General features: G+C 47.5%; 1 protein-coding gene across 1 annotated transcript in view; it reads left to right on the forward strand.

Moving 5' to 3' along the window:
* The window catches only part of LOC135899197 (sodium-coupled monocarboxylate transporter 2-like), an 82,165-nt gene extending 63,549 nt beyond the window's left edge, over positions 1–18,616 (forward strand). Inside the window, exons 13-15 of the mRNA XM_070539579.1 lie at positions 11,328–11,431; positions 18,317–18,417; positions 18,483–18,616. Of these exons, the coding sequence (XP_070395680.1) occupies positions 11,328–11,431; positions 18,317–18,417; positions 18,483–18,575 (298 nt within the window). The 3' untranslated portion in view covers positions 18,576–18,616. The remainder of the gene's footprint in view (positions 1–11,327; positions 11,432–18,316; positions 18,418–18,482) is intronic.
* The last annotated feature ends 9,147 nt before the right edge of the window (positions 18,617–27,763 follow it).

The raw sequence follows: 27,763 nt of genomic DNA on the forward strand, positions 1-27,763 counted from the left end.
GCGGCGGTTCTCTCCAGCAGCGCAGTGTGAAACGCAATAGTCATGGCTGGCAAAGCCTATTTCACCAAAGAAGAAAAGGACCTGCTGACAGAACTTATTAACGTGTATAAGGCGTGCATCGAGAGCAAGCGATCAGACACGGTGTAGATACAGACGAAGGCCAGGACCTGTGACAAGTTATGCGCCGAGTACAATAGCCTGTCTTTCGTTCGTCCTCTCAACGTAAAGCAACTGAAACAATTGTGGGACAACATGAATCAGAAGTGGAAGAAGGAGAAGGCAAAGAATATTCGCGACGTTATGGCCACAGGAAGGCTTTTCTCGTTTCTTCTGAATTGGCAATGAGATACGTTATTTTGCAGGCGGTGGCTCACCACCTCCGCCCATGGACGAGCGCTTGGCAAAAATTGAGGCGATCGTACCGTAATTGGCCGCAAGGGTTCCCAACCCAATTGACAGCGATCATCCTCAAACCCTACCTCGTACAGAAACGGCGAATGACATCGGGAGCGGAATGATGCACGCAGCGGACTGGATGACAGTGATGACGGTAAGTCCACACGCATGGCAGCGGTCTGTGATGCTGCAGAACGAGTCGCAGGGCATGTTTGAGATGTACCAGGAACGGATAACTCAGGTGGCCGCTAGAGCTTTCGTTACCCTACTCAACCTGTTAGTGATTGTGTCAACTATAAGTGCAACAATTCTTTGCAAAGTATGTGCACTCCACTTGGTGTAATGCTGAAGTAGCATGCTCACATTTGAAGTGTGCCTAAAGTTCCTCGTATGAAAACAGAAAATGCTTCAATGTCCCTTTTTTATTGAAGGAACATACAAGATTCTTCTTTCACGTTTGAAAAGTGACACATTATTTTCAATATTTCCCATAGCTGAAGGCTATTTGCGGGTGCAATGAAATTACAATTATGCAATTCTAGACTTAAACGGCGAACAGAGTAAGGACACATCTAAGTGCAGACACACATATTATGGACTACAGTGTGAAGTAGTCAAAACGCAAGAGCCCCTCATTTGAGAAAACCTAGGTAAAAACACAAACATAGAGCAGACAAAAACAGGATAAGAGCTGTTCATTTAGGAAAAAGTTGTACTGGTCCAGAACGAATTTTCTTGGACTACGAAGTTTGCTTTCAAATGACATAGACAAAAATTTTAAAAAGATGAAACATGACACGACAGCAATAACTCGTAGATACGGAGCTTCGAAATGGTCACAAAAATGTGTCTGTAACAAAACAGCTTTAAGAAGTAAAAGTAGAGAACAGCCAGTGAGTGCCATGTGAATATAAGTGTCACAATAATGGAAAAACAACATGGCTAGTATCATCAGTAACAATGTTAATTTTCTTTAGCTACATAGCATCTTTGAGCAGTGAAAGAAACCTGTGTGGACTCCTAATTTCTATTAGCAGTTTAATCCAAGTTTTAGTTTAAGCAGACTGAATGGGATGTCTACCATAAAATACTCTGCAAGAAAATAACTTGGCTGTCTGTGTAGCGCATAGCTGCACTCATTTGTATGAATGAATTGATTGATCAACTTCTTTTTTTATTGCAGAAGGAACACTGGACCTGAGCACAAGTTATGGATTATTGATGCGGTCAGTGGATCACAGCAGCCCCACACCAACCAGGAGCAACGATGGTGCCTGTGCACAGTCAAGCCTCAATGATGCTGGTAGTTCAAAGAACGGAAACCCAAGCCACAGCGCCTGAGCCAGTTGTGCCACGAATTCGCAGCGGCGGCCGACTGGCCGTCATGCAAGAGGCGTTGGACACTGAGCTAGGCGCTCGGGTCGAACCTATGTCCAAAGAAGAAAACGCAAGGAAACAGAACACAAACAACGAATGAGGCTGCTAAAGGGACAGCATGACATCAAAACGCAGAATATGAGAGGCTGCACACTGATGAAAAGTACAAGCACAGCGTACAGCACAGGATGAAGATGCGGATTTTAAAAGAAAAGCAAAAAGTGCAGAAAATGAAACAAGATGTTCAGTTTAAACAAATGGAAGCACTTGATAGCAGCAAAGATCAATAAATAAAAAAAATTTCACGGAAGTCAATCTTTTTCCGTACATGTTTTACGCTTCTCACAGCTGCCATGGCATACCTTCGGCAAGTAACCATAATTATTTTTTCGATAGTAGTAAAAAAAAGAATGCTGTAGATCTGCATCAAAGTAGGCTACTGTATACCACAGGTCAATCTGCATATTACTCATTTAGCTGTTGCAAAACTTCATGCGTTCTATACCTCTTTTCTACAGCTGTCCGGGGGCTTCTGAGTGGTGGCATCAGATATGGCAGGTAGGCATAACATTAGTCTCCCAGAAGAACGCCGGGTACAGCTCTTTGCTTGTAGAGCACCATTACTCTGCTATTCGAGAATATGCGGCTATCGTGAATCAATCCAGGCCTACTTGCAACTACATCCAGAAACTGTAGTTCTGGTTCGGTGACCACCTGCAAAAGAGAACAACGCATATATTTGTGATGGGTGCTGCTGGTTCATGAAAAAAATTGTGTGATAACTTGTACAGGATGCAAAATTTTGGGACGTGCCCTTTAATACTACAGCTCAGGTGCACTCATGTATGATGCATGCTCTCTTCCAAAAGAAAACACTTAAATACAGACGCGATAATTTCCCATCCTGCCTAAGAGAGAACATCTGTAGGCATTACATAAAGCAGACAATTGTTATGTGATTTACTTATAATCGTGATAAGACAATCTATTATTTTTAAATACATAATTGGATTTACCCAGAGCAACCGACCGTAACGCACAGAGGAATAGTAAATTTCATTGCACAGTAAGCTTGCGTTAAGAGGTTACCAATGTGGCAGTTGCAACACAAGTGTCCACAAACTTCATGGCAATATCGCAACCGTTTCGTTTCTGCATAATATACATGCGAGGGTAACCATACAGCATGGTGACATCGCGCCGCTGACACGCTAAGGAAAGCAGTACATAAGAGGGCAACAGACAAAAGTAATAATAAAAAGCCACGCATTTTTACCTGCACATTATTAGAGAAGTATCCCTTCCCATTCCGGATCACCTGCGCATCATCCCCACCCGGACTGTCGATTGGCACGTGCCTGCAGTCGATACACCCAGTGACACCAGGAAATCCGCCGATATTGTAGAAGAAGGTCATCACCGACGTTGCTTCTTGAGCGTCGGGAAGTCCCACATATTTCGGAAAAAGCCATAAGCACACGATCTGCGTCGTCTCCCATATGCATCGCGACAACCATGGCTGCGACACATTGACCAGATCACCCACAACTGTCTGCATTGCTCCAGAGCTAAAACATTGCAGCGTGATCAATAGCTTCAACAATGCGGGAAGCGGCGTCCCTCTTCCATCCGTGTTGTCCTGTAGTTGCAAGTCGGACATTATCGCGAGCACGGACGTTTTCGTGGACCGATATCTGAAAAGGAACTCCTCGTCCGAGTATACTACCGTGGGGTTCACCCTGTCCTGAAGGCACCTCACTCTTGGGAGGTATGTGCACACATTACTGAAAAAAATAATTGGAGGACGCTTAAGCTTCGCCTTCAAGAGTGGAACGCGATAGCGTTATCGCAACCCGTTCGCACCACGTACTCAAACGCGCTACGCCAGCCAAACGTCGCGATCGGCGCAGATAGCCGGGCCCCGACGCGCCATGAAGGCGGAAGCGATCATGGGGCGAGTGGTGCGCCACGTGTCGGGGCAGCGCCGTACATTGCGAGGAGGGGGTCTCCGTCTCACACTCCGGAGACTCTGGTTCGATTCCCACCAGCCCACCTTGCAATATGTTTTTTATTTATAAAGTGCCTTCTGGGATTTATCGCTCACGGCCAACACCGCGGACGCCGACACCGACGCCGACGACACCGGGTTTTCTGCGACACGAGCTCCTTAACGCTGTCGCGTTCAAATCGCAGGCGCGGCTTAAAAATCGAGCGAAGCCTTCCAGGTTGCCGTCCGCCTCGGACCTATGGGCACCCTGCAATGAAGTTTACCTGTACAAGTCGCCCCACCTAGCAGCCGCGGTGAGTACCCGCGGGTAGGCCCTCACCGTCATTTCACCATTGGTGCGTACAGGCCCACCTGAAAGCCAGCTTTTCCAATTCTCCAATGAATTAACTGCGGCCTCTTGGCAGCTCATCCGTAAGAAGTGTGAACAAAAAAACAAGCGCAGATACTGCTGTGTTAAGGATTGCCAGAACCGCGAAGGTGATGTCGGCACCGAATTGTACCGCTTTCCTTCGAAACCGGGGGAAGAAACCAGGCGGCTGAAGTGGATCGTCACGGTTCGTGTCGGTCTTGCGAATTTCTGTTAAACGAATTACAACGTACATGAAAAAACAAGAAAGAATGAGAAAGAACCAGCAGCGGCATCCGTAAAAACGCACAATAAAGCGTCAACTACATAAAAACACGTGAACTGATTCCCACTTTTGTAAATAAGTTTACAGAGTTGTTTAGCTCGTCTTGCTCCAAAACAAACGCGTAGTGGTTTTTGCGTGTCAAATCTAGCTTTGCAAGCGCTCCGCGCTGGAGCTTCGTACGCACTATGCTTCTTCCTGCTCCAAGATCAAGACGCAAATGCTGGAACCGAGCTCATTCGTGCCGATGTTTTCTAGCACAGATGGCAGTGACGCGGGTCCGGAGTGGACGAATGGCATGTGCGTTGACGCGATGGCCGAAGAAATCCATCTCCGTAACGCCAAAGTCGCTCTTCGGACCATCAACCGCCGAGCATTGCGAGCAGTTGACGTAGGTCGAGCTTGTGAGCTTCGGCGTTTGGTGTTACAGTCTAGAATGTTAGCAAGGTAGGCTAAGCAGTGCATGAAGCCGCGTCATACCTGGTCAACGAAATGTTTAAAGGTCTGGGCCGCGTTACAAAGACCGAAAGGCATGCGCAGATATTCGAACAGGCCGAAGGGTGATAAAGTAGACCTTGCGATAAATGGTGTAGCCGTCGTAAAACCTTGAATGGGAGGTAACGGGTACCGGACCAGGAGAGCGACCTTGACGAGAGCACGGTAATCGCCGCACGCGTGCCAGTGACCGGTCTTCTTGGGGCACCATACGGAGTGGCGTGGCCCAAGGACTGGAGGGGGAACAAATGCAACCAAGGTCAGTCATGTGTTCAAACTCCACTTTGGCGACAGCGAGACGACACGGCGTGAGCTGACGAGCACGAGAAAACACGGGAGGGCCAGTCGTGACGATATGATGTGTCACGCTGTGAGAGACAGGGGACTGAAAAGAGGGGTTCGGAAGACGTCCAGATACTCGGCAACCGCGGCTGAGCAATGGTCGGGAGCGGCTATGTGGGCCTGGAGAAGCCGAAGCTGTGGAGCGCGACAGGAAAGCTCGTCTAGGAGTCTAAGATGCGTCATCAACGTGCGGCTGAGCCGCACGTTGATGACGAACTTGTGGTGCCAAACAAGTGGGCTTCGATGATGAGTGTGCGCACGACCACGATGACAATGATTTCCACCTGCGGCAAGTTGTTTTTTCGGCCGCTTTAATTTCCATTAATTTATCGTTTCTTTATTTCATTTATTAAGCACAAGCGATTTACCCTATGTTGTCCTTGGTGTCAGTGTTTGTTGGCTTCTTATGATATGACTAATAAAAATCAGGCCCCTCAGTTCTCGTCTTCTTCTTCTCGTCTTATCTTCTTCTCGTCTCAGTTCTCGTCTTCTTCTCGTCTGTATCGGTGTGCTCCAGGTTGTACTCTCATAGTCAAAATGCTATCCCCATTGAAAGGGTGTTTTCCTACTTCACTGACAAAGGGCGTTATCGCGCAGCGGCTGAGAAAAAAAGGTGGATTTTTCATCACACGTAGGAGTAATTTCTTGAAAAAAGCACAAGCTTCCATTGATTTGGTGTTCATTAGGAGAACTGATATAGATCTGAGGAGGATAAAACCAGAGGCGAATTGCATGTTAACAGAAGCACTATTGCAATATCTGTTGACACGCAGGAAGGGGTTGCCTTTGGGTTGTTTTTCTCAGTAAAAACCAACAGGCTTAAGACGCCCTTTCGTGGCATTATATTGGGAAAAGGGACGTGGCAGAACTCTCTTACTAGCTCCAGTGTCACCATTAAGAAGCTAGAAGTTAATAATCTGTTTCTAATTAAGGGATCTTCCGACATTATACACTACATTTCTCAACACTCTAACGTTTCATTTAATGCTGTGCTTATATACATATTGAAGGCTTATACATTATATTCCGCACCCAGCACAGTTGGTTGTTAGTGAATGAGCTATTTCCATTTTCGGTGCTGTGGCGTTGCAAATTGAATGCGTTTTTTGTGTTCCGGATTTTACAAAATTGTTTCATCTTTACCTTTCCTTGACCTTCGTTGAATGTAATAGGAACTTCGTCCTTAAAAAAGTTGGATATGAATACGGTCTTGTTTCGCTACGTTTTTGAAGGATTTATTTTTGGCTTACCTATAGAGGAACGTCGAGTCATGGTTGGGCAGTACAAAAATCGGTAAAGCCTTTCGTTTTCTGTATGATTTTCTGATTCTGCTTAACTGTGAGAACAGTTGTGTTGCGGCCTCTGTTCTGCAGACGTCGGTTCTGTTTGAAGAATGCCTAGCCCCGCTCTCACTCACGCATGAACTTTCGGAAAATGGATCCCTTAGGTTTTTAGGTCTGAAACTATCCTTTACTCGGCGTCGTGTAGGCTGGATGTATGAGCCTTCATTGTCCTATGTACCTGCTCATTAAAAAGCGATTAAAATAGCTATTCATACTTGATTGCATAATGCACTAAATAAATCCCGCTATCATATTACAGAATCCAGTTTTAATTCGCAGATCACTGGCTGAAGGTGGCCAGGTACCCTAGCAATCTTTTTATCTCAACGGCAAGCATTCATCCTCAGAGTTGTGACCCTCAGCTAGATGATCCAATAACCGAAGCGGCTCTTCTCCCATATCTCCATAAGATATCTCACAAACTTAATAAAAAAGGAAAACGAGTAGGTTTCGATTTAGTCTTTCCTGTGCCTTGAAAACATGCACAGCTTGCGTTAGAGCTAATTATGTTCGCTAAGTAACGTAGTTCTTGCTTTGTCGATCACAACAAAAAACATATACGGACTGCTCGAAAGGTGTAGTTTACAAGATACGCATGAAATGCGGTCTTATATAGAGTAGACAGGTAGGTCTCTAACTGTTAGACTGCAAGAACATAGCAATAAAGCGCGCAAGGAGCGATATGAGTTTCTAGGTGTCCATTGCGCAGATTGCGGCTGTTTTCTGTTCTTTGAAAAAAAAAAACAGAGTATATTGGCCAGGCAACCCAGTGAAAACACTAGACTTATCATTGAAGCAGTGGCGATCGCTGAAGCTGACTCGGTTAGTAAGCCGTCACTTACATATGGTGTTACTGGGGGCTTTATGCACCCCACCAATGCTGGGGTACAAGAACGACACCGCGAAAGGCGGCGATTGATGGCTTGAGGCGCAAAGGGCCCACCTTGCCCTAGTAAAGGACTCACAAACACCCACCAGCATAGGCAAAAGCATCAGCATGGATACTATGCTGCATCCAGCATTTATCACAAAGATGCATGATGCCCATTGAAGAAACAGCTTGGAAAATCTTGGGGGTGAACATTATATCCTTGAAATAGTAGTAAACGCCAGGCCGCCACTCAGCAGCAGCCACAGCAGCTGAATTTTAGTGACCACGCCGGGCCCCATGCTTGCGTGGTCACCAAAATGCTTAGTATGAACAGAAAAGAAGCGCTGTCGAGGACGGGAGAAAATTAGGTGGATTGATGAAATTTGCAGCCACAACTTGTAATCAGCTAGCGGAAGTCGGGGGTAATCAGAGATTGCCGGGAGAAGACTTCGCAATGCAGTGGAGACATTAAGATACGCTGATGACGTTTTACAGCATCCAAAATTCGTACGTAATTTTGACGCACTGTTTCTCTTGAGCCGCCATTAGCTCCGTACTGCTCCGCCGCATTGGCATGTTTACAGAACGGTGTTTGTTTGTCACCACTTGCATAACTACCCCCCCCCCCTTCGCCTTGTCATCCTGTTATGTGTATGTGCAGTGTCGGTTCCGCAAAGTGCGTCGGTGTAGCCAGATGGACAACTTGAACCAATTTGACCTGGAACCAACTAGAACGTTGAGCCATTTTGTGCTTCGCGTATGGTGCTGCGCAGTATGCAAACGTGCACCTGAACGTGTGTTCTTATGAAGCTGGTAACCTTATGGAACCATTGGTCCTGAGCATCGTGGTTATGTTGATTGACTAGCCTGTACTTCTATGAGGTGGCACTTGGGCTGTGACAGACGCCGCAGTGAGGCGTGCCAGGCCTTCACGCTACCAACCTATGACTCATTACCGGACTCCAAGGCTGAAGTGCACACGCCTTTGTGCACTTCGCTTTACAAGATACGAAATTGCACGCAGTCTGGTTACAAGAAGTTCGGTGGCAACATATACAAAATAAAGCATAAATAGCATTAGAGAGTGTTTAGACACATGCAAGCACCCCTAGTGCCTAGATATAACTTTAGCAGTAATCAGGAATTAACCAAGCAGTAAACAGAAAAAAATTACTACAGAAGCTCCATAGTGGGACTTGTTAGATAGTACGCAAGCATTCTTTCCAGTATATATATATATATATATATATATATATATATATATATATATATATATATATATATATATATATATATATATATATATATATATAGTCATTGTGGCTAATCTCAGAAATCCTAAGCAGTCACACGGCATTATCCTATATCCCATATACTCCCCCCCCCCCCCCCTCATTACCCTATGTACACCTATGGAGCGCATCGGGTCATGCGTTAGACAGACGGAAGGACAGATTTCCGAGGGTAGTAGTCCTAGGACACTTTACTCGCGTCACTGCTTTCCATCATCATCATCATCAGCCTGGTTACGCCCACTGCAGGGCAACGGCCTCTCCCATACTTTTCCAACAACCCCGGTCATGTACTAATTGTGGCCATGCCGTCCCTGCAAACTTCTTAATCTCATCCGCCCACCTAACTTTCTGCCGTCCCCTGCTACGCTTCCCTTCCCTTGGGATCCAGTCCGTAACCCTTAATGACCATCGGTTATCTTCCCTCCTCATTACATGTCCTGCCCATGCCCATTTCTTTTTCTTGATTTCAACTAAGATGTCGTTAACTCGCGTTTGTTCCCTCACCCAATCTGCTCTTTTCTTATCCCTTAACGTTACACCTATCATTCTTCTTTCCATAGCTCGTTGCGTGGTCCTCAATTTGAGTAGAACCCTTTTCGTAAGCCTCCAGGTTTCTGCCCCGTAGGTGAGTACTGGTAAGACACAGCTATTATATACTTTTGTCTTGAGGGATAATGGCAACCTGCTGTTCATGATCTGAGAAAGCCTGCCAAATGCACCCCAGCCCATTCTTATTCTTCTGATTATTTCCGTCTCATGATCCGGATCCGCCGTCACTACCTGCCCTAAGTAGATGTATTCTCTTATGACTTCCAGTGCCTCACTGCCTATTGTAAATTGCTGTTCTCTTCCGAGACTGTTAAACATTACTTTAGTTTTCTGCAAATTAATTTTTAGACCCACTCTTCTGCTTTGCCTCTCCAGGTCAGTGAGCATGCATTGCAATTGGTCCCCTGAGTTACTAAGCAAGGCAATATCATCAGCGAATCGCAAGTTACTGAGGTATTCTCCATTAACTTTTATCCCTAATTCTTCCCAATCCAGGTCTCTGAATACCTCCTGTAAACACGCTGTAAATAGCATTGGAGAGATTGTATCTCCCTGCCTGACGCCTTTCTTTATTGGGATTTTGTTGGTTGCTTTGTGGAGGACTACGGTCGCTGTGGAGCCGCTATAGATATCTTTCAGTATTTTTACATACGGCTCGTCTACACCCTGATCCCTTATGCTTTCGCTGCTTTCACTGCATTCACTGCATTCACTGCATTCACTGCATTCACTGCATTCACTGCTTTCCAACGCTTGCCAAAGTAAAAGGCTGTAATTGAACCACGCAAGTTTAAATCTGAATGAACATTTGCCATAAAGTTATCTTCACTTGAGCAAAACTTCATTTCCAGTTCCCCTAAGCTAGCTGGCTCATTTCTTCACGATTTAAAATACACCATTTTCTGTCTTTTAATGCTCCACCGATCTCGCAGAAGTATTCCATTGAAAAGGTTTTATGCAACCCGCACACTTTCAAAATAAACTACCTATATCTTGCCCTATCTTTAACAATATATAAAATGTGCCTCATTATATTCGGTGAACGGGCTGGTGAAATATAATGCGAACAATTTACATCGCGTGAAAAATGCTAAAAAAAGAAATCGTTTAGCAATTATTTTCAAATCGCCTGATTAGGAGAAGAAAGATTAAGATTCGCCACCCATTACACCTAACGCGCCTTTCATTACCACCAAATGTGATGTTAGTAATATGTACATACAATTCTGTTAGGACACTGATAAACATTGGTGATTGCTCCAGTAGTATTGTGCAATGGCTCTATCTATTTCAACTTCACAGAATAAATATATATCACTGTGCCACCATGTGCTTTGTAATTTATCGAAATATAAACAACGTGCCCTGCGTAGTTGACCGAAGAGACCGGGAAAATCAAATACACGCCTCGTACAACGCATAAAAATGAGATCAAAACGAGTGTTCTATTTTTACTTTCATGGCAAGAATAAACATGTACCCTTCAAAATTTCCCTACATGTGATCCGCAGCCCCATCCAGTGTTTGGAAAATATAAAATTGCTGCCATTTACGATCCACCGGGAATAGGAGGAAATCTTTGTCAGCGTTTCATGTAAGCCGTATGAACAGGAAGAAGGCGAGGGTTCAGCAAACTCTTTTTAGCCCCTCATAGGCCGCACACTTCAATGTTTATTTGCGTATTACGTCTAAAGTTGAAGATTTCAACCATATAAACTTCGTGAATTGTACAAACGTTCTTGAGTGTATCTTGTTGCATTAACAGCTTCGCTGTGAATTTCACTGTGTAGCACTCTCTTACATGATTCCCGAGGCACAATAAGCGGGCACGTACACCTTCTTCAACTTCTTGCCATTCTAAAATCTTCGGAGAAATTGAAAATAATATGTGCCTGAATTGAAAAGAAAAAGTCCTTTAATAAAAGTTCGTTCATAAAACGGGACGTACGCTGCCCACCACATTCTTTGTGCACGGGCTTATTTTGTATGTAGGATAAATAAATGTCTCCCGTTTCTTTGCAGGCCAGACGACTCGTTCCTCCTGTCCCGCATGTCCTATCTCTGGGGCAGCTTCTTCGCTATATTCGCGACCATTTTGCTGGGAGTAATCGTGAGTGCTGCCACAGGCAAGTGTTTAATAAAACGCGACTTCTCATGTAGGTGCCCATCTTTTTACCGTTGAAAATGAAACATGTTCCCTTCTCACTAAGCCATTCAAGCGCGATACATCGGAGCGTGTGGTGGCTGGTGCGTTTTGAGCCAACAGTGAGCACGAGAGGATTGATGGAAGGGCCAAACATCGTCACAATGCGTCACATAGGCCGTCGCTTCGAGTGCACAGAGTAATTCGTGGGCTCTGTTTCCCCCGGTGCCCACTCGTGGTGCTGGCGGCCATGCGTTTCCAAGTATCGCGTTTCGATTGCTGAACAATGCGTGCACGCCTTTAGAAACAACAAATGGCACAGCATCTTAGCAGTTTTAAATAAGCTCCTTGTGCCCATTCGGTAGCACAATGCGCAATGTGTGACTGCAATATACCTGTCCAAGCTTCTATACTTTCTTCTGTGAAAAGTGGGCATGCGTTGTTCCTTTTGTCGCGGAAGTTTTCAGACTAGTACGTGCTTCTCTTCGTGTCTCTAGATTTGTTTATAGCATTTCCCAACAAAATAATCATATTAATGATAGTAACCCACTGCATCACGTGTTAGGCAAGTTTTGTGCCACAGAACGTGGCACAAAACCAAATATGGTTGTCCGGCTTCCCCAATTAACTTTTATACTTAAAGCGCCCCTAAACAACAACAAATAAGCTTTTTACTCGTATTTTTAAATTACCATTCTGTAATAGAAAGAACAAAGCGGGACCTTCCTGAACGGGAACTCTCGACGATGTGCGTAGCATTATATAAGCGTCGGCGGGGTGCGGATTTCGTTATCCGTAGTAATTATGTGTGCTGGGTTATGCTGATTGCCGAACGTATACATTCCGCACCACGCCGAGCGCCATGTAATGATACGCTACAATAGCTCCCGTTCAGAGAGGTTCCACAGAATTTACTTGCGCGATGCCCGGCGTGGCACAGTGAACTCGTTAATGCCGTCACAGACAACCACAGTCCCACGCGGGGGCGCTGCTGCACCAATTGTTGACTCCTGTGGGATGGCTCACATTAAGCGCTCACGGGAGGACTACAAATGAAGCTGTGCAGGGTGGTGTGGGCTGGACAAGTTTTGAAGTGAGGGAAACTCAGTGTAAAATTGATCAAGAAGAAAGACTCGGAAATATGGAAGAAAGTAAATGGGCTAAGAGAGTGTTCAGATATTTGAACAGGAGAAACATTGATTCACAGTGCAGGAAGAGGAACAGGAAGCTTACCAGCAAGTATGCAGTCGTTATGGTGAGGAACAGGGCAACAAAGAACGTCGAGCTGAAAGTCATCAGAGAGGCTGAGTTAGTTACTACTTTACAGGAAAAAAAAAACGAAATCAGGAGAGAAACAATAAGAACCCTATACGTAAAACTATTTCTATTTGTTTTTATTCCAATCTGCTGACGTCGACTTTACGAAACCACTGACGAAAGCATCAGGCGGTAATCCGCAGCGTTGTCTGAACAGCCCAATCAAATGCTGTTCTAGTTCACAGGAGGTCACCTTTGTTCGCTTTCAAAAAAAAACAACATTGCCTACATTGAGCAGTTTTTCTTGTCTAATTAGCTGAGAATAGGCGAGGAGCACACTCAAGTGGAGAGAGTTTCGATGGGGCTGAGGCAGCAGAATGAAAATAGACAACCGGATGAGGAGGGTGGCGCCGGTGTTTGCGACTGGACCGTTTCCTCTTACTTAGCTTCAGCTTACTGGTCGAAAATAGTGGCGGCGTGCAACTGAAGTTAAAAAATGCCGCTAAAGCGTATCCTCTGCAAAAATAGTTGGCAGAGTGTTGTATACGTGCCAGAAGGTATCGATAAACTTATACTGCAACAGAATTCCTTCTTTATAAGCAAATAAATCCATCGTACCTGATAGCTTCAAGAAGCCAGTGCCACAGCGATCGATGGATAACCAACTTCTATTCCTTTCGGAACAGGGCAATCTGCCCTCATTCAGAAAGTATTTTGGCTTTGTTCGGCATATTAATGGGCCTTTAACTCGTACGCGTTTCTTTGGCATGGTGAGTTTTCGCTGTATTGTGACATCGCGTGACAGACAGATCAAGTAGGCACACCCCTAAAACGTTTGACGAATAGCATTTGGTGAAATCACAACTTTTTTGCTAATGGTGAGAAAGGCGTCAAATCAGGAATTATTATTTTTTTTCGTTCGGTCTAATCATGCATAAACAGTGTTAACGTATCGCATAAGATGGGGCGTTTTCGCGGTTTTCGTGACTTCGCGCGACAGATAGGCGCAGTGGGGCGCGGGGGGGGGGGGAGGTGTAGGGGAGGATGGCTCGAAATTCTTTTGACCAATCGTGGAGGGATGATTGCAGAATTTGAATAGAAAAGCTTCGAATAGCTTAACGGTATGGCGCCTCAATTTATGACAACTCTAAGAGAAGCTCTGAATTTTTCGAAGCGAGATCAGGATGCCTTAGAACACGCATTTATGAAGCGAGATTCAACAAGGAAGAAGAAGTAAGTGCTTGCTGCGGTAAAGGCAGGGAAACAATAGAGCATGTTTTTTTATTAGAATGTGAAGATATGTGACCAGTGGCTGATTTAGACACCTCTGGCTTCCCTTAAAGGGCCCCTCACTAGGCCCAATACGAAATTTTAGTTATACGCAGGAAGTTGTTACGTGTCCTCTAGGGAGCATTCTACCACAAAATTTTTTGAAATCGGCTCATTGATAGCCGATAGAAATATTTCAGTACTGCGTTAACCCGTGAATTCAATAGGTGAACCCCACTGCCAAGCGAGACACTCTCTCCACTTGATTCGTCTAGCCTCCGCAAGCGAAATTCCGTCCCTGTGTTCTCCCATACAGGAACCCGAGGATCACGTGACGTTTACGCCACCGGCTCCACGTTAATTTTTTTGTCTCCTCGCTTTCTTGCGGCGCGGCGCACTTCCGCTGACGGCATTGCGCGCGAGTTTTGATTGTGTGGTTTCGCGCAGCGCACGATTTTGCGCGCTGTGCACGAGGACCCCTTACTAGCGCTATAAGTCAGTGCTACATGAATACTGAGGCAGACACAAGTGGATTACAGAGCATGATCCCGCGCCGAAACACGGTAGAAAATGACACTTTCTGTGTCAGCGCGTGCGACAGCACGACGGTTATTTCTCTAAGCTTTAATTCTCTCGTCTGCGGTGCGAACCGGCCACAGTGGCATGACGTCATCGACAAGCTACAATATATACAAGAAACCGCAGAACTTCGTATTTTGTAGGCGCGACAGAACCAACAGTGGCATGTGGCTGACCAGGCATATGTTTTGTATTGCAGAGGCTGGTGTTTTTACTCTTTCTACAGTTTCATTCCGTAGTGATGCTCGTGGTACTGTGGTTCTGCCGTGGCCCCAACAGTTACTTAGTATCATATACGACTGTTTTCTTGTGCGTAAGCTGCTAATGTGTGGTGACGTAGAAGATTATCCAGACTCTACGCACAAGGAAATGTTCGAGGAATTGCTGGAAGGTCAAAGGGCCATCACTAAAGAATTAGCAGAAATGAAATCTTTGGTCAATAACAACGGAAAACTCATTAATGGTCTTCAAAATACGATCGAGAGAAGGAGTACGTCAACTTCATCACCAGCTAGTCAAGATGGGCACGTTCAGATCGCTTTTAAGACACTTGCACATGTAAATTTCAAGCAATGAAACTCACCGACTAGATCATAGAATATCAAACCTAATTTGCACGGATTGCCTAGAAGTCTTGATGTAACAGAAGCCGATATGAAGGAAGGAAAAGTTGTTTCCGGTTATCTTGAATATACCCTGAACGAGAGCTGTGCGTCGATCGGACGCATTCATGGACTCTGTAGGCAGCACGGTAAAGAACCTGTAATTGTTCATTTGCAAGCTTTCAACGAAAGAAAAGGAAATATTTAATAGCGCAAGGAAAATTAAATGATCTTATATATTTATTCGGAATGGTTATTCGCAAGCTACGCTAAACGAACGAAAACTACTTTGCGAAAGTGCTAGGGCTGAAAAATCTGAGGAAAGAAAAGGTAACTTTGCTCCGTGATAAGCTTAAATTGGACAGTGAAATATTTGTGTGGGACGAGACTAGCGCTAAACGTGTGAATACAGGAACACAATGTAAAGGGCCGCAAACAGGCAATTAACGTAGCACATCTGAAGCATGACTGGGATACTCGGTATCTAATAAGGAACTGCGCATGATAAACATAAACGCTCGTAGTATGCGCAGTAAAACTTATTTGTTAGAAATTGCTTCAGTTCAACATGATTAACATATCATAATCATTACCGAGACGTGGCTGCGCGATGAGCAAGTTGAAGACATTTCCATTATTGAGTAGAAAGTATACCGCAAAATAGGGCTTCAAGAAGACGGGTTGTTGCTGTGCTCATTAAAAACAACCTGGAATCTACCTTACTGGGTGATATTACTGATATTGAGGGCTTATGTATCGAGCTCTTCTGCTGGGGTCATCTGTTTATCTTGTACATGTTATATAGACCGCCTGATGTCGCTCCGCATTACTTGAAAAAATTAGAAGCTCATATAGCGCAATACTTAAAATCCAAAATCTTAATGATTGGTGATTTTAACATTTGATTGGGACGGACTACAGATCCTTGAAAGTTATAACAGTCACGTTAACATTGTTTCTAACATCATGCTAGTGCACAACCTAATCCAAGTTCGTGAGCCAACCTGAGAACAGGGAACATGCAGATCAGGTTTATATTTAGTGTTTTTTGCGAGAAATATTTATAATTCTACAGTTTCTGTAGAAGAGAGACTGTCTGATCATCATCTTCCTAGTGTTTGCTCGTCACTTAGCTCTCAGACTAAGCAAGCGAAGTCATTCTGCCTTGTTAGAAATTATTCCCGTGCTGATGACGCAAGCATATTGGAACACACGTATAGGGGCCTTATTATTTTAAATAGCAACGATATCGATGTTCTTTAGTGTCAGTTTTCAGATATGTGCCTTCGTTCTTTAGATTCCTTTGTTCCGAATAAACGGAAAAGAATGCGTAAGCAGACGCCCTGAATGACAAGTACCTCCATTCAACTGAGGCGCAAGCTTAAGCAATTAAAAAAGCGGCATGCGCCGTCACCTCCAGTGAGTGCACTGTGCGAACAGGTAGCCCACGATCTACAAACATCAAAATATAAATATTTTCAAACGGTTTTGCCAGGCTTCATAAAAGATGACCCAACAAAGTTCTCGATCTTCATAAGTGAGCAAGAGAAACCTTTCACAAAGCTTAAATTTCATAGTCACATAATTTCCCACTCGAGAGAAATTGCGCAACATTTTAACACATATTTCTATATTGTGCTCTCACGAGCTATCGTGAGCCCACCCATGGCTTCAGATTCAACATATGACTCGCCGTTTATATCCTATTCCGGTGCACTGTCGCTTTTGCAAAGTCTGAAGGTCGAAAAGTTATCTAGTTGTGATAATATTCCTAACACTCTTCTCAAGCCATATGCAGATGCTTTCGCGCAATTTCTAAAAGAATTCCGTACGTCGCTGGCAAATGGCAAATTAACGGATGGTGGGAAGACAGCCCGAATCGCTCCTGTATTTAAGAAAGGAGACCATCTCGTTGTACAAAATTATCGTCCTATTTCTATAATGACGTCTTGTTGTGAATTGATTGAACATATAATCTTTAAACGAATTAATGAGTTTCTCGATAAAAACTCAAGTGTAACAACTCACCAGGATGGTTTCAGAAAAGGATGCTCAACGTATAATAGCTAATTACGCTGATTCACTCGTTAGTCTCTTCTCTTGTCACTAACAGACAAGTCGACATGATTCTTTCGATTTTAGCAAATTCGAACGTGTACCTCATGATTCACTCATAACAAAATTTAAGAATACCGGTCTTCCACCTATTATTAAACAATGGATTACTGATTATGTGAGCAATCGTAAACAGTATGTTGTGATTGACGGGCAACAGTTCGACTGTCTACCGGTAACAATGGGTGTACCGCAAAGCAGTGTACTCGGACCGTTACGATTCCTTTCGTACATTAATGATCTTTTAAATACAGTTGACTCGAACATTACCATCAGAGTATTTGCTGACGACTGTGTTTTGTACAGAGATATATCTTCCCATAAGGATCAACTTGAACATAACAACTTAAACATTTGGAATTGGTGCAACATACGGGGAATGCTTCTGAACAGGGAAAATATGTTATTTTACGAATTACACGTAAAATAAACCCACTAATGCACACTTATAAGCTAGGTTCGTCAGACTTACAAAACGTTACAAACTAAATATAGTTGGGAATCCCCATTACTGAAATATGTCATGGAACATTCATATTGATAATGTATGTGCATCAGCCTTTTGCAAATTCGGTCTAATCTGACACAAATTAAGAAATACCCCAGCTAGTGTAAAACTTCTCTGCTAAACATATTTATTCGGCCGATACTTGAGTATGCATCTGTAGTCTGGGATCCATATACCGTACTTACCATTAAAAATTCAATGTCGATCCACTCTCTGAAAAAGGATGACCAGCAAAGCTGTGAATTTGGCGCCCTTAATGGCGAACTGCACTTCCGCTGCAGTTCAGCCCGGCATTGCACTATCTTCGGGATCGGCACACATATGGGGAGTTCTTAAAGCCTGCTTCACCTCCACCGCGGATCGGCCCGCCACTTCACTATCTACGGGATCAGCCCATGTATGTTGCTTACGATATGAAAATTTCCTTGGACGGTACTGGTACTCTCGCAGCAGGGCATTCGACGCAGACATTTCTTTAAACTATGTCTGAATAATTGTTTTGCACCCCCCCCCCCCCGCCCGTCTTTTCTTCTGGCAGGAGAAATTAAAAGCAGCGAAGATAACTCTCTGCTGTGCTGGGATTATGCGGTGAGATTTTGGGAAAAAGCAGGGCTGCTGCCACGCCAGCAATTGCAAAAGGTGAGAACTCTGTAAAAACCTTCCATCAAACTACAACATTAATTTTGTTACACATTCTTGTGCAGGTAACCGAGGCACCCTGTAGGAGGAATGTTACAGCAAACTGTGCAACAGATGATGAAGCTTTGCTTACGCGTAAGAAGGAGACAGTGGTATGAGGTAGTGTGTAAATTAAAGTGTGGCTTCAACAAGAGTCCAAGAACGAGGGGCAGTTTCATTATTAGCAATTATAACTAACCCAGAAGAATCGAGTTCGAGGGCCAATGCTGCCACGAAAAGTTTTTTTTCCTTAAACTACTAGATGACAGTGATCACTTCATCGGGCTGCTATTAGGCTCTGATTAACCATCGACTGATCGACTGACCTTACAGAAATATTGACGTGGTGTTTTTGATTGTTCTTTTCATTTTTCTTGTGTGTGTGTGGGCGTGTGTGTGTGTGTGTGTGGTCAAGTACTGGTAAGCCTCAGAGTGAACTAAAAATACAATATAATACTTATTCTGCATCCAGCTGCGTTTTTGGTTTTGTTGTATTCTGACGTCACGACCCAGAAGATGGTCACGGGGAAGCACCACAGTGTGACATTTTGGCCCTAGCTCTGGTTCACTGTCGTGTGCAGTACTACCACATCGGCCTTTACAACGAGTAGCAGCATGGGAGGCGCCTGAGCAAACCGCATTGGGAGTCAAAACTCGCAATGTCGTCCTGCAACGGGACCAGTTCTTGTGACATGATGTCACAACACAGTAAGCTGAGAATGAAAAAATCTAAAAGACGTTTCGGCTTCGCTACGGAAGCCTTGTTCACAATGGGATGACGGAAGGTTCAAGGAAGCTTATGTATGCTTTAAAACGTGACGTAAGCAGCGCGTGTATGACGGTGGGAGGGTTCCCTCATTTCGATTAAGCGTGTGACGTGTTTTTTGTATCTCCAGTGACTCCAGATACAGACGCGATTTTTGGTTTCTTTCTTGGCCGATAATTCTTGAGCGATCCCAGTCGATATCATGGCCCGTTGCATCCGCGTGCTCGGCAAGGGCATTCGACACTGTACGCTTCTTTTCGACATCTTTCTGATGCTGTCTCAGTCTCTGTTTGAAGTTGCCGGATTCACCGATGTATGCGTAGTCGCAATCTGCGCAGGGTATCTTATATACCACGCCGGGAAACGATTCTCTCGGAAGCCTGTCCTTTCCGCCGACGAGCGCTTGCCTCAGCTTACAAACGGGCACGTGCGCCACCTCAACGTCATAACTGCGTAGAACGCGAGACAGGGTTTCGCTTATCCCTGGAACGTAAGGTATGGCAGCACGCTTTCTTGGTCGCGGATTGGTCGGACGTGCAGGATTGGACAGACGGCGCTCCACAGCAGTCAAAAAGGATGTGGGGTAGCCGCTTGCCGAGAGATCACCTCGCACGTGGTCCAAGTCAGTGGAACGGCTTTCTGCTGTGGTGCAAATGCGGTTCGTACGGTTGAACAGTGTGGCAGCAACCGACCTTTTGTGAGCGTCAGGATGAACGGATTGAAAGTTCAGGTAGCGGCCAGTGTGTGTGTCCTTACGGTACACGCTGAACGAGAGCCGTCCATCGCGTCTGGTGACAAGTACATCTAAAAAAGGGAGTCTGCTGTCGACCTCTGTCTCAACCGTGAATTGGATGGCCTTTTCTTGACTGTTTAGGTGCGCAGTGAACGAATCCAAAGCGCTGCGCCGAATCAGACAGAAACAGTCGTCCACATAGCGCAGAAAAACTTTTGGCCTAGGGCTGAAGGACGCGAGAGCACGCCTTTCCAAACATTCCATCGTAAGATTGGCAGCGGTAACAGAGACGGATGCACCCATTGCCGTACCGTGGACTTGCCTGTAGAAGACCTTGTCGAAACAGAAGTACGTGTTTCCAAGGCAAAAACAGAGGAGCCTCTTGAGGTCGGGAACGTCAATGGGCGACCTGTCTGGCAAGGTCTTGTCAGATTCCAGAGCAGAGGTGCATGCATCCACAGCCAAGTCAGTCGGAATTGAGGTAAACAGTGATACCACGTCGAACGAAACCATCACCTCGTCGTCGTCTAGAGACACGTCACGAACTTTTTCAATAAAGTCACAGGAGTTGCTCACGTGCGTTGAGCTCTTCCCGACGAGTGGAGCCAGAAGCTGGTGCAGGTATGCGGACAATTTGTAGAGAGGGGAGCGAGTGTAGTCGACGATTGGACGTAGGGGGACGTTAGGCTTATGAACCTTAGGCAGGCCATAAAGTGCAGGTGCAGCACCGTTTGTACCGTCTGTATCTGGAGTCACTGGAGATACAAAAAACACGTCACACGCTTAATCGAAATGAGGGAACTCTCCCACCGTCATACACGCGCTGCTTACGTCACGTTTTAAAGCATACATAAGCTTCCTTGAACCTTCCGTCATCCCATTGTGAACAAGGCTTCCGTAGCGAAGCCGAAACGTCTTTTAGATTTTTTCATTTTTTAGCACTTCTATGCTGGTCGGTGTCCTTGGTTTTACTTCTTCAATGCTTCATCCCGACCAGACGGGCTTCCGTCGAACCCTCGATTTCACAGTAAGCTGAGAAACGAAACAAACTGCAGAAAAGCTATCATGATAAATTACATAGGGTGCTGCGAGACTTGCAAGCATTTATTTTCAGCGTATAAATGTGCAGGAACTTCATTAACTGTAAAAAAGAATTCATGAATATTATGTTAGTACTTCTTTAGCATCAATCGGAAAGCTTGCGGTTATTTCGCGTAATAGAAACGCAATCAATTGCTCACTGCATCTGGCGCGAGCTTTTTTCTTTTTATAGTTCCACTTGAAACCGCTATGCTACTTTTGTCGTACAGCAGTGACTTTCGGTTTGACAGGGAATTCAAGAAGTGCTGACACAAAATGTTGTAGTCGTAATAATCTGTGAGATTGATTTCTGCGGAGACATGCACAGCATCTACGAAGTACCAATAGGGAGTGTGGCTTGAAAAATGTTTAAGTGCAATCTCGAAGTACGTGCGGCCAGTGAAGCGCAATTTGAAGCATCCCACGACGCCGGCATCAACATGATGTGGCTTGTTAAAACATTTGAGACCGAAAAAACGGCATCAATGTTGCGCCACGAATATTTCTTACAATTTTGCCTACCGCGCACCAAGCACAGCAAGCTACTTACGCTCTTCCTCGTCCTTGGACTGGAACTAAGTACCATGTGGCGCAGGCTGTGCGGCCATTTTGTGCTCGTGCATTTTTCTCTTAAAAGAGGAAGGAAGAAGAAGAAGCCGACCAGTGCGTATGTGGAATGTTCGGCTCCCGCTTCTGTGCTCGTTTTCGGACTGATTTCTGTGATTCCTAGCAACGAAATGTGCACTATTCGACGCAGTTTCTTCTAAGGAACACGCCGATGTCCGATTTTTCTTCCCGTCAGTGAACTCTTTTCCATTTCCGAGGCTTTTTAGTTCGGACCACGCCGCGGCTCAGCTAGCCTTACCCGACTAGGCCTATCGTCGGGGGCGAGGAGCGAGCAGGCCCAGGCCTCGCTCGTACGTGTGCGCGGCAGTATGCCCGCTATGGAGACCGTCGTGCCGGGAGAGGACATCTCCCAAGAAGAAGCGAATCGCCCTGGCTGGACGACGGCCATGGGCAGAAAAAAGAAGGCCACACGGGGACCGACCGTTCCGGACCGAGGCAACGAGGGACGAGCAGAGACGAAGGGCGGCCGCCGCACGGCCGGCCCGCAGAGCGCGGTCAAGCGCCTCGTCGCCGCATCGAGGCTCCCCCGGCTACCGAGGGACCACATTCGCATCATAGTGAGGCCGAGAGACGGCCTCGACGTAAAAAAAGTGAGTCAGATTCGCCTGGCGCAAGCGCTAGCAATGGCGGCCTCACTCCCGCCGAACGAGACCGAGGAAGACATCGTTTGTCCGAACGCAACCCAAAACATTCTCGTCGTGTCCACGCCAACCGAGAAGAACGCGAAGGCATACGCCGGAGTTCAAAAGCTTCACCTAAGAGAAGGCGCATACAATGTGGCCGCATACATTGCGGCGCCGAACAACACGTGCAAGGGGGTCATCAGAGGAGTGGACCCCGAAATCAACGAGGCCCAGCTTCAGGCCATGATCGTGAACCAAAGAAATCCCATGGCCTTGGAAGCCAAGCGGATCAAAAACACCTCGACGGTGGTAGTGCTCTTCAACAGCATGAAAGTGCCGAACTACGTCATGTGTGGCGTAAGCCTAATACGCTGCACGCTCTACAAGCGGCAGAACGACGTGTGCTACGGGTGCGGTGACTTGGGTCACAGAGTCGACGTCTGTCCTAATCCTGACAAGAAGAGGTGCCGCGGCTGCAGAGCCAACGACCCGGCTGCAGACCACCAGTGCTCGCCCAAGTGCGCCCTCTGCAGGGGCCAACACCCGACGGCGGACAGCAAGTGCAAGCAACGATACCAAATCCCTTACGTCGTGCGGCGCAGGAGGCGCCGACGCAGAAATGCGAAGAAATCGCAGCTGCAAAGCCATCCGCAACAGCTAGAGAGTAGATCACGTGATTCCAGCGTGTCAAGTGCCCCCAGAGGAGGACGTTCGACAATGCCGACACTACAACAGCGCAGCCGATCGAGAGGCCGTTCTCGCTCCAAGGGGCGCTCCCGCTCCCAAGTGCGCATTCAAGAAGGGCCGACCTGGGCGGACCGGGCCAAGCCAGAAGAAAACGCGCGCCTCAAGGCGGAGATTCAGCAAATGAGGGCGGATTTCGAATCGTTTCGGAAACACGGTTCCACTCCTCAGCTAGTCGACCAACAGCAGCAGCAGGTGCCGCAAAGTACACCGACCCCGCAAGGGGAGCAGTCGGTTCGCTCGGTCAAACGCAGGCCCCCCCCCCCCCCCCCTGACGGAGGAGGGAAACCCGGCGGAACCCGAGTCCAGTAGCGTCCTATTGGGAATTAAGCAGTCGATTAGCTCATTGCAGCTAATGGTCCAGCAACTAGCGGAGAGCATGGTAGCGCTCGCGGCGAGAGTGACGCGTATCGAAGCACACGTGGCGCCTGTGGGTGCTAAACAAATCCAAGGCATCAATCATGGCGACCAACTCAACTAGAGAGCTGTTAGTGTGGCAGTGGAATTGCGCTAGCTTCAAAAAGCGCAAGGCTCCGCTGCTACAGTTCGTTGCCTCACAGGCGGACAAACCGCACGTCATAATCTTACAAGAAACTTTGGGTAACAAGGTGTCCCTGCCCGGCTACCGGGTCGCCTCGTCGAAATTCGAACAGGGTAAGCGCGGAGTGGCGACCCTCGTCGCGAACAAATGCTCCTTCCAGGAACGAGATTTGAAATTAGGCAACGCGAAAGCGGAGGTAACCGTGATCGAACTCATACCGAACAGTTGGCTGAAAAACAGCGTATTCGTAGTGAACGTGTACAGCCCGCCCTTTGGCCACAGGCAGTCGTTCACATCGATAATAACGAAGGCGGCCTCAATGGCCAGGGGGGCCCCTCTCATAGTGGCAGGAGATTTTAACGCGCCCCACGGAGCATGGGGTTACGCAAGGCCAGTGCCTAAGGGAGAGCGGCTATTGGTGGCAGTCACTACGTGCTCGCTAGAGCTGGTGACGGACCCCCGCTATCCGACTCGACTAGGCACGTCGGTGGCGCGGGACACGACGCCCGACCTGACCTTCGTCAAGAACGTGCGAGGGGCCGAGTGGCGCAACCTGCACGAGAACCTCGGCAGCGAGCACTACATACTGGCGGTCACGATCCCCATCAGGGCGGCACCACCGAGAGATTTTGAGGTCACCGACTGGGACGCCTTCCGCAAAATAAGGAAGGAAGACACAAACGAATACGCGGATCTAGACAGTCTTTTTAGAAGGCTCGAAGAGGACGTTAACACCGCGACGAGGGTTGTCCAAACTGAACTGAACGTGGAAAGGATGGACGCGAGATTGGCACACCTATTAGAGGCAAAGAATTCCATCACGGCCAGGTGGAAAACGCAAAGACTGAATCGCAGACTACGAAAGAAAGTAGCGGCACTAAACCGGGAAATCGAAGCGCACTCGATTGAGCTTTCCAAGCAACAGTGGAACGAGGTGTGCGCGTCGGTAGACGGACAAATGAGAACCGGGCGCAAATGGAACCTCCTAAAGCAACTGTTAGACGACAAACAATCCAAAGGAAGTCAGAGATTGGCAATCGATAGGATTTTACAAAAGCAAAAGGAGCAGGGCAAAACGGAAAGCGAGTTCCTAAAGGAGCTGGCGGAGACGTATCTGCCACTGGGCCCGTCAGGCGACGGCGACTATCCACAATACGCCGGGGCAGAGGTCGAAGAACTCGACGCGCCTTTCACGGAATCAGAAATTTGGGATGCCTTACAAGGCCTCAACGGTCGCTCCGCTACAGGCCCGGACGGGGTCTCGAACAAACTGTTGAGGAACCTAGACGGAAGGTCGGTCGAGAAGCTCACCGAAGAAATCAACAGAGTGTGGGAAACGGGAGAAGTACCAGAGGTGTGGAAAGAGGCCTCGGTCATACTTATACCGAAACCCGGTAAACCACTTGCGGCGGAGAACATGCGGCCAATATCGCTCACCTCGTGCGTAGGCAAGACGGCCGAACATGCCATACATAACCGAGTATCCCGGTACATAGAGAGAGAGGGCCTCTTCCCACATAATATGGTGGGCTTCAGACCGGGCCTCTCCACACAGGACGTAATGTTGCTACTCAAAAAGCATATAATTGACGGCACGACCAGAGACACCAGGGGCATACTGGCCCTGGACCTAACGAAAGCGTTCGACACGGTCAAACACAGATTTCTAATGGAAACGATCTCGATGATGGGGCTCGGCCGGAAATTCCACTCTTACATAGGCTCCTTCCTCAGAGACAGGAAAGCCACGATCAAAATTGGACAGGCCACGTCCGATTGGTACACGCTGGGCGCGAGGGGCACCCCACAAGGGGCGGTGCTCTCCCCACTATTATTCAATCTGGCAATGAAAGGGCTCTCTGACAGGCTGACGAGAGTGACCAACGTCAATCACGCCCTGTACGCAGACGACATTACGGTGTGGTGCCCGGGAGGGTCCGACGCAGAAGTCGAGCAGGCTCTTCAAGAGGCGCTGGACACAACGGAAGAGTACCTGAAGGAAACGGGACTCCGTCTGTCACCCAACAAATCGGAACTGTTGCTGTACAGGCCCTCAAAACAAGGCATGAGGAATTTGACGCCGATCGATCAAATACCGATCAAATTACATACGAATGCCGGCCAGCCGATTCCCAGAGTGGACACTATACGAATCCTGGGGCTGCTAATTGAGGCGAAAGGTGGTAACACACAAACTGTCATGAAACTAACGTCCAAAACGGAGAACATGCTCCGGCTGATCCTCAGGGTGACGAACCGCAGAGGAGGGCTCAGCGAGAGCAGTCTCATCAGACTTTACCACGCCTTCCTCATGAGTCACGTCAATTACGTAGCCTCGGCGCTAAAATGGACCAAGAGAGACGCGGCCAAAATAGAGACACTGATGCGCAAGAGCGTCAAAAGGGTGCTAGGTCTCCCGATCACTACAAGCACGGAGCAGCTCGATCGGTTAGGGGTCCACAATTCACTATCAGAAATCATCGAAGCGCAGACCAAGGCACAGGTCGTGCGGCTGTCGACCACCAGGGCCGGCAGGCGCATCCTAGAAGAAGCAGGGATAAATGCCGAGGCAGAGTGCAACGCACACAAGATTGCGCTCAGCGCGGCGGTAAGGGGCACTTTCAAGGTAGAACCGCTTCCGAGAAACGTCCACCCGCAATTCAACGAGGGGCGCCGAAAGGCGAGGGCCCGAGCACTGCTGAAATCGACCGCCAACTGCCCGGGCCTGGCGGCATTTGTAGACGCGGCCCAGTATGGGCGCAGCGACCGGTACGCGGCCGTCTCGGTACGCTGGGATGGCACAATAATTAACGCAGCATCGGTCAAGGGGGTAACGTCCGAAGTGGCCGAACAGGTGGCAATAGCCATGGCAATGAGAGACCCCGAACGTCCTCACGTCTACACAGATTCGCGATCGGCGGCAAGAGCATTCGCCTCGGGCTCGATATCCCGGGAAGCGGCGGCCGTCCTCGGCAGCGAGGGAGCCGCGGGTCAGCACCTCGTCAAATGGTTTCCAGCCCACATGGGGGCCGACGTGCACCCCGAATTTCCCAACGCCAACGAGCTGGCGCACGGACGCGCGCGAGGACTCACGCACCGCGGCGATCGTGGCGAGCGAGGTGGCGGGGAGGGAGGGGAGCACCGAGACCCGCTGCTCACCTTCAACGAAGTAACAACACACTATCAGCTGTCGAGGAGGACCTTCCCACTCCCCCACGCTAAACTCACGAGACCACAGTCATCGATATTCAGAATGCTTCAGACAGGGTCGTTCCCCTCGAGAGGCAGACTGAGCCGTTATTCACCAGAAGTAGAGCCGCAGTGTCCGGATTGTGGCGAATCTTACTGCTCGCTAGCGCACATGCTTTGGCAATGCTCCGCGTTAAGCGGCACCGTGTTCACTAAAGAAGAAGACTGGCTGGACGCCCTGCAAAGCGACGACCACCAGACCCAGCTCCGGGCCGTCCAGAGGGCTCACGAAAGGGCGGAGGCTCACGGGCTTCCCGTCCCAACGTGGGTGCGGCCCGCGACCCCTGCCGCCCACTAAACCAAGAGTGGGTGGAGAGGGGTTCCTCAGGACACGTTAAAGTTATTTCCTCCTCCTCTTAAAAGGGCAGAAACGAAATTATTTTGCACTTACCGGCCACAGAAGGTCAACTGTGGGTTGTGCAGCGGGCCGACAACGCGGCCAGGACCCAGGGGTTCGTGGCACACGCCTGAGCCCACCCTAATATATTTCCGGACAAAAATAAAATTTTCACCACCAGCGCTACACTCTCCTTTCGAACACTTTCTTTTTTATTAAAACGCGAAAGCATAACGTACCGCATTGCTAGAAAATGCGGCGGTGTAGTTGGCGGCGTGACCGAGTAATGGTACCAAAAATGGCCAATGCAGAGAGTAAAACCGCACGAAAAAATACTCAGACTGACGTGAAATTTCTCAGGCATGTTACTGTAAACCAAGTAAGTTTATGTCTGAAAGGAATACTAGGTATATTTAGGTTTGCATGAGAATTGAACCTGGGCCTCCGGGGCGCCAGACCAGCGCACTTCGCCGACGCCAGGGTGACCTCACGGTTGCTGTTCACTAAAGATGCGCCTAGTATATGCGTCATTGCACACATCAAGTCACAGCCATCTGGCTGACTCAACGTATGGCCGAGAGCGTGCGTCGTTGTGCACGTGACGGCG

Source organism: Dermacentor albipictus, chromosome 5, assembly GCF_038994185.2.
Source record: "Dermacentor albipictus isolate Rhodes 1998 colony chromosome 5, USDA_Dalb.pri_finalv2, whole genome shotgun sequence".
NCBI lineage: Eukaryota > Metazoa > Arthropoda > Arachnida > Ixodida > Ixodidae > Dermacentor > Dermacentor albipictus.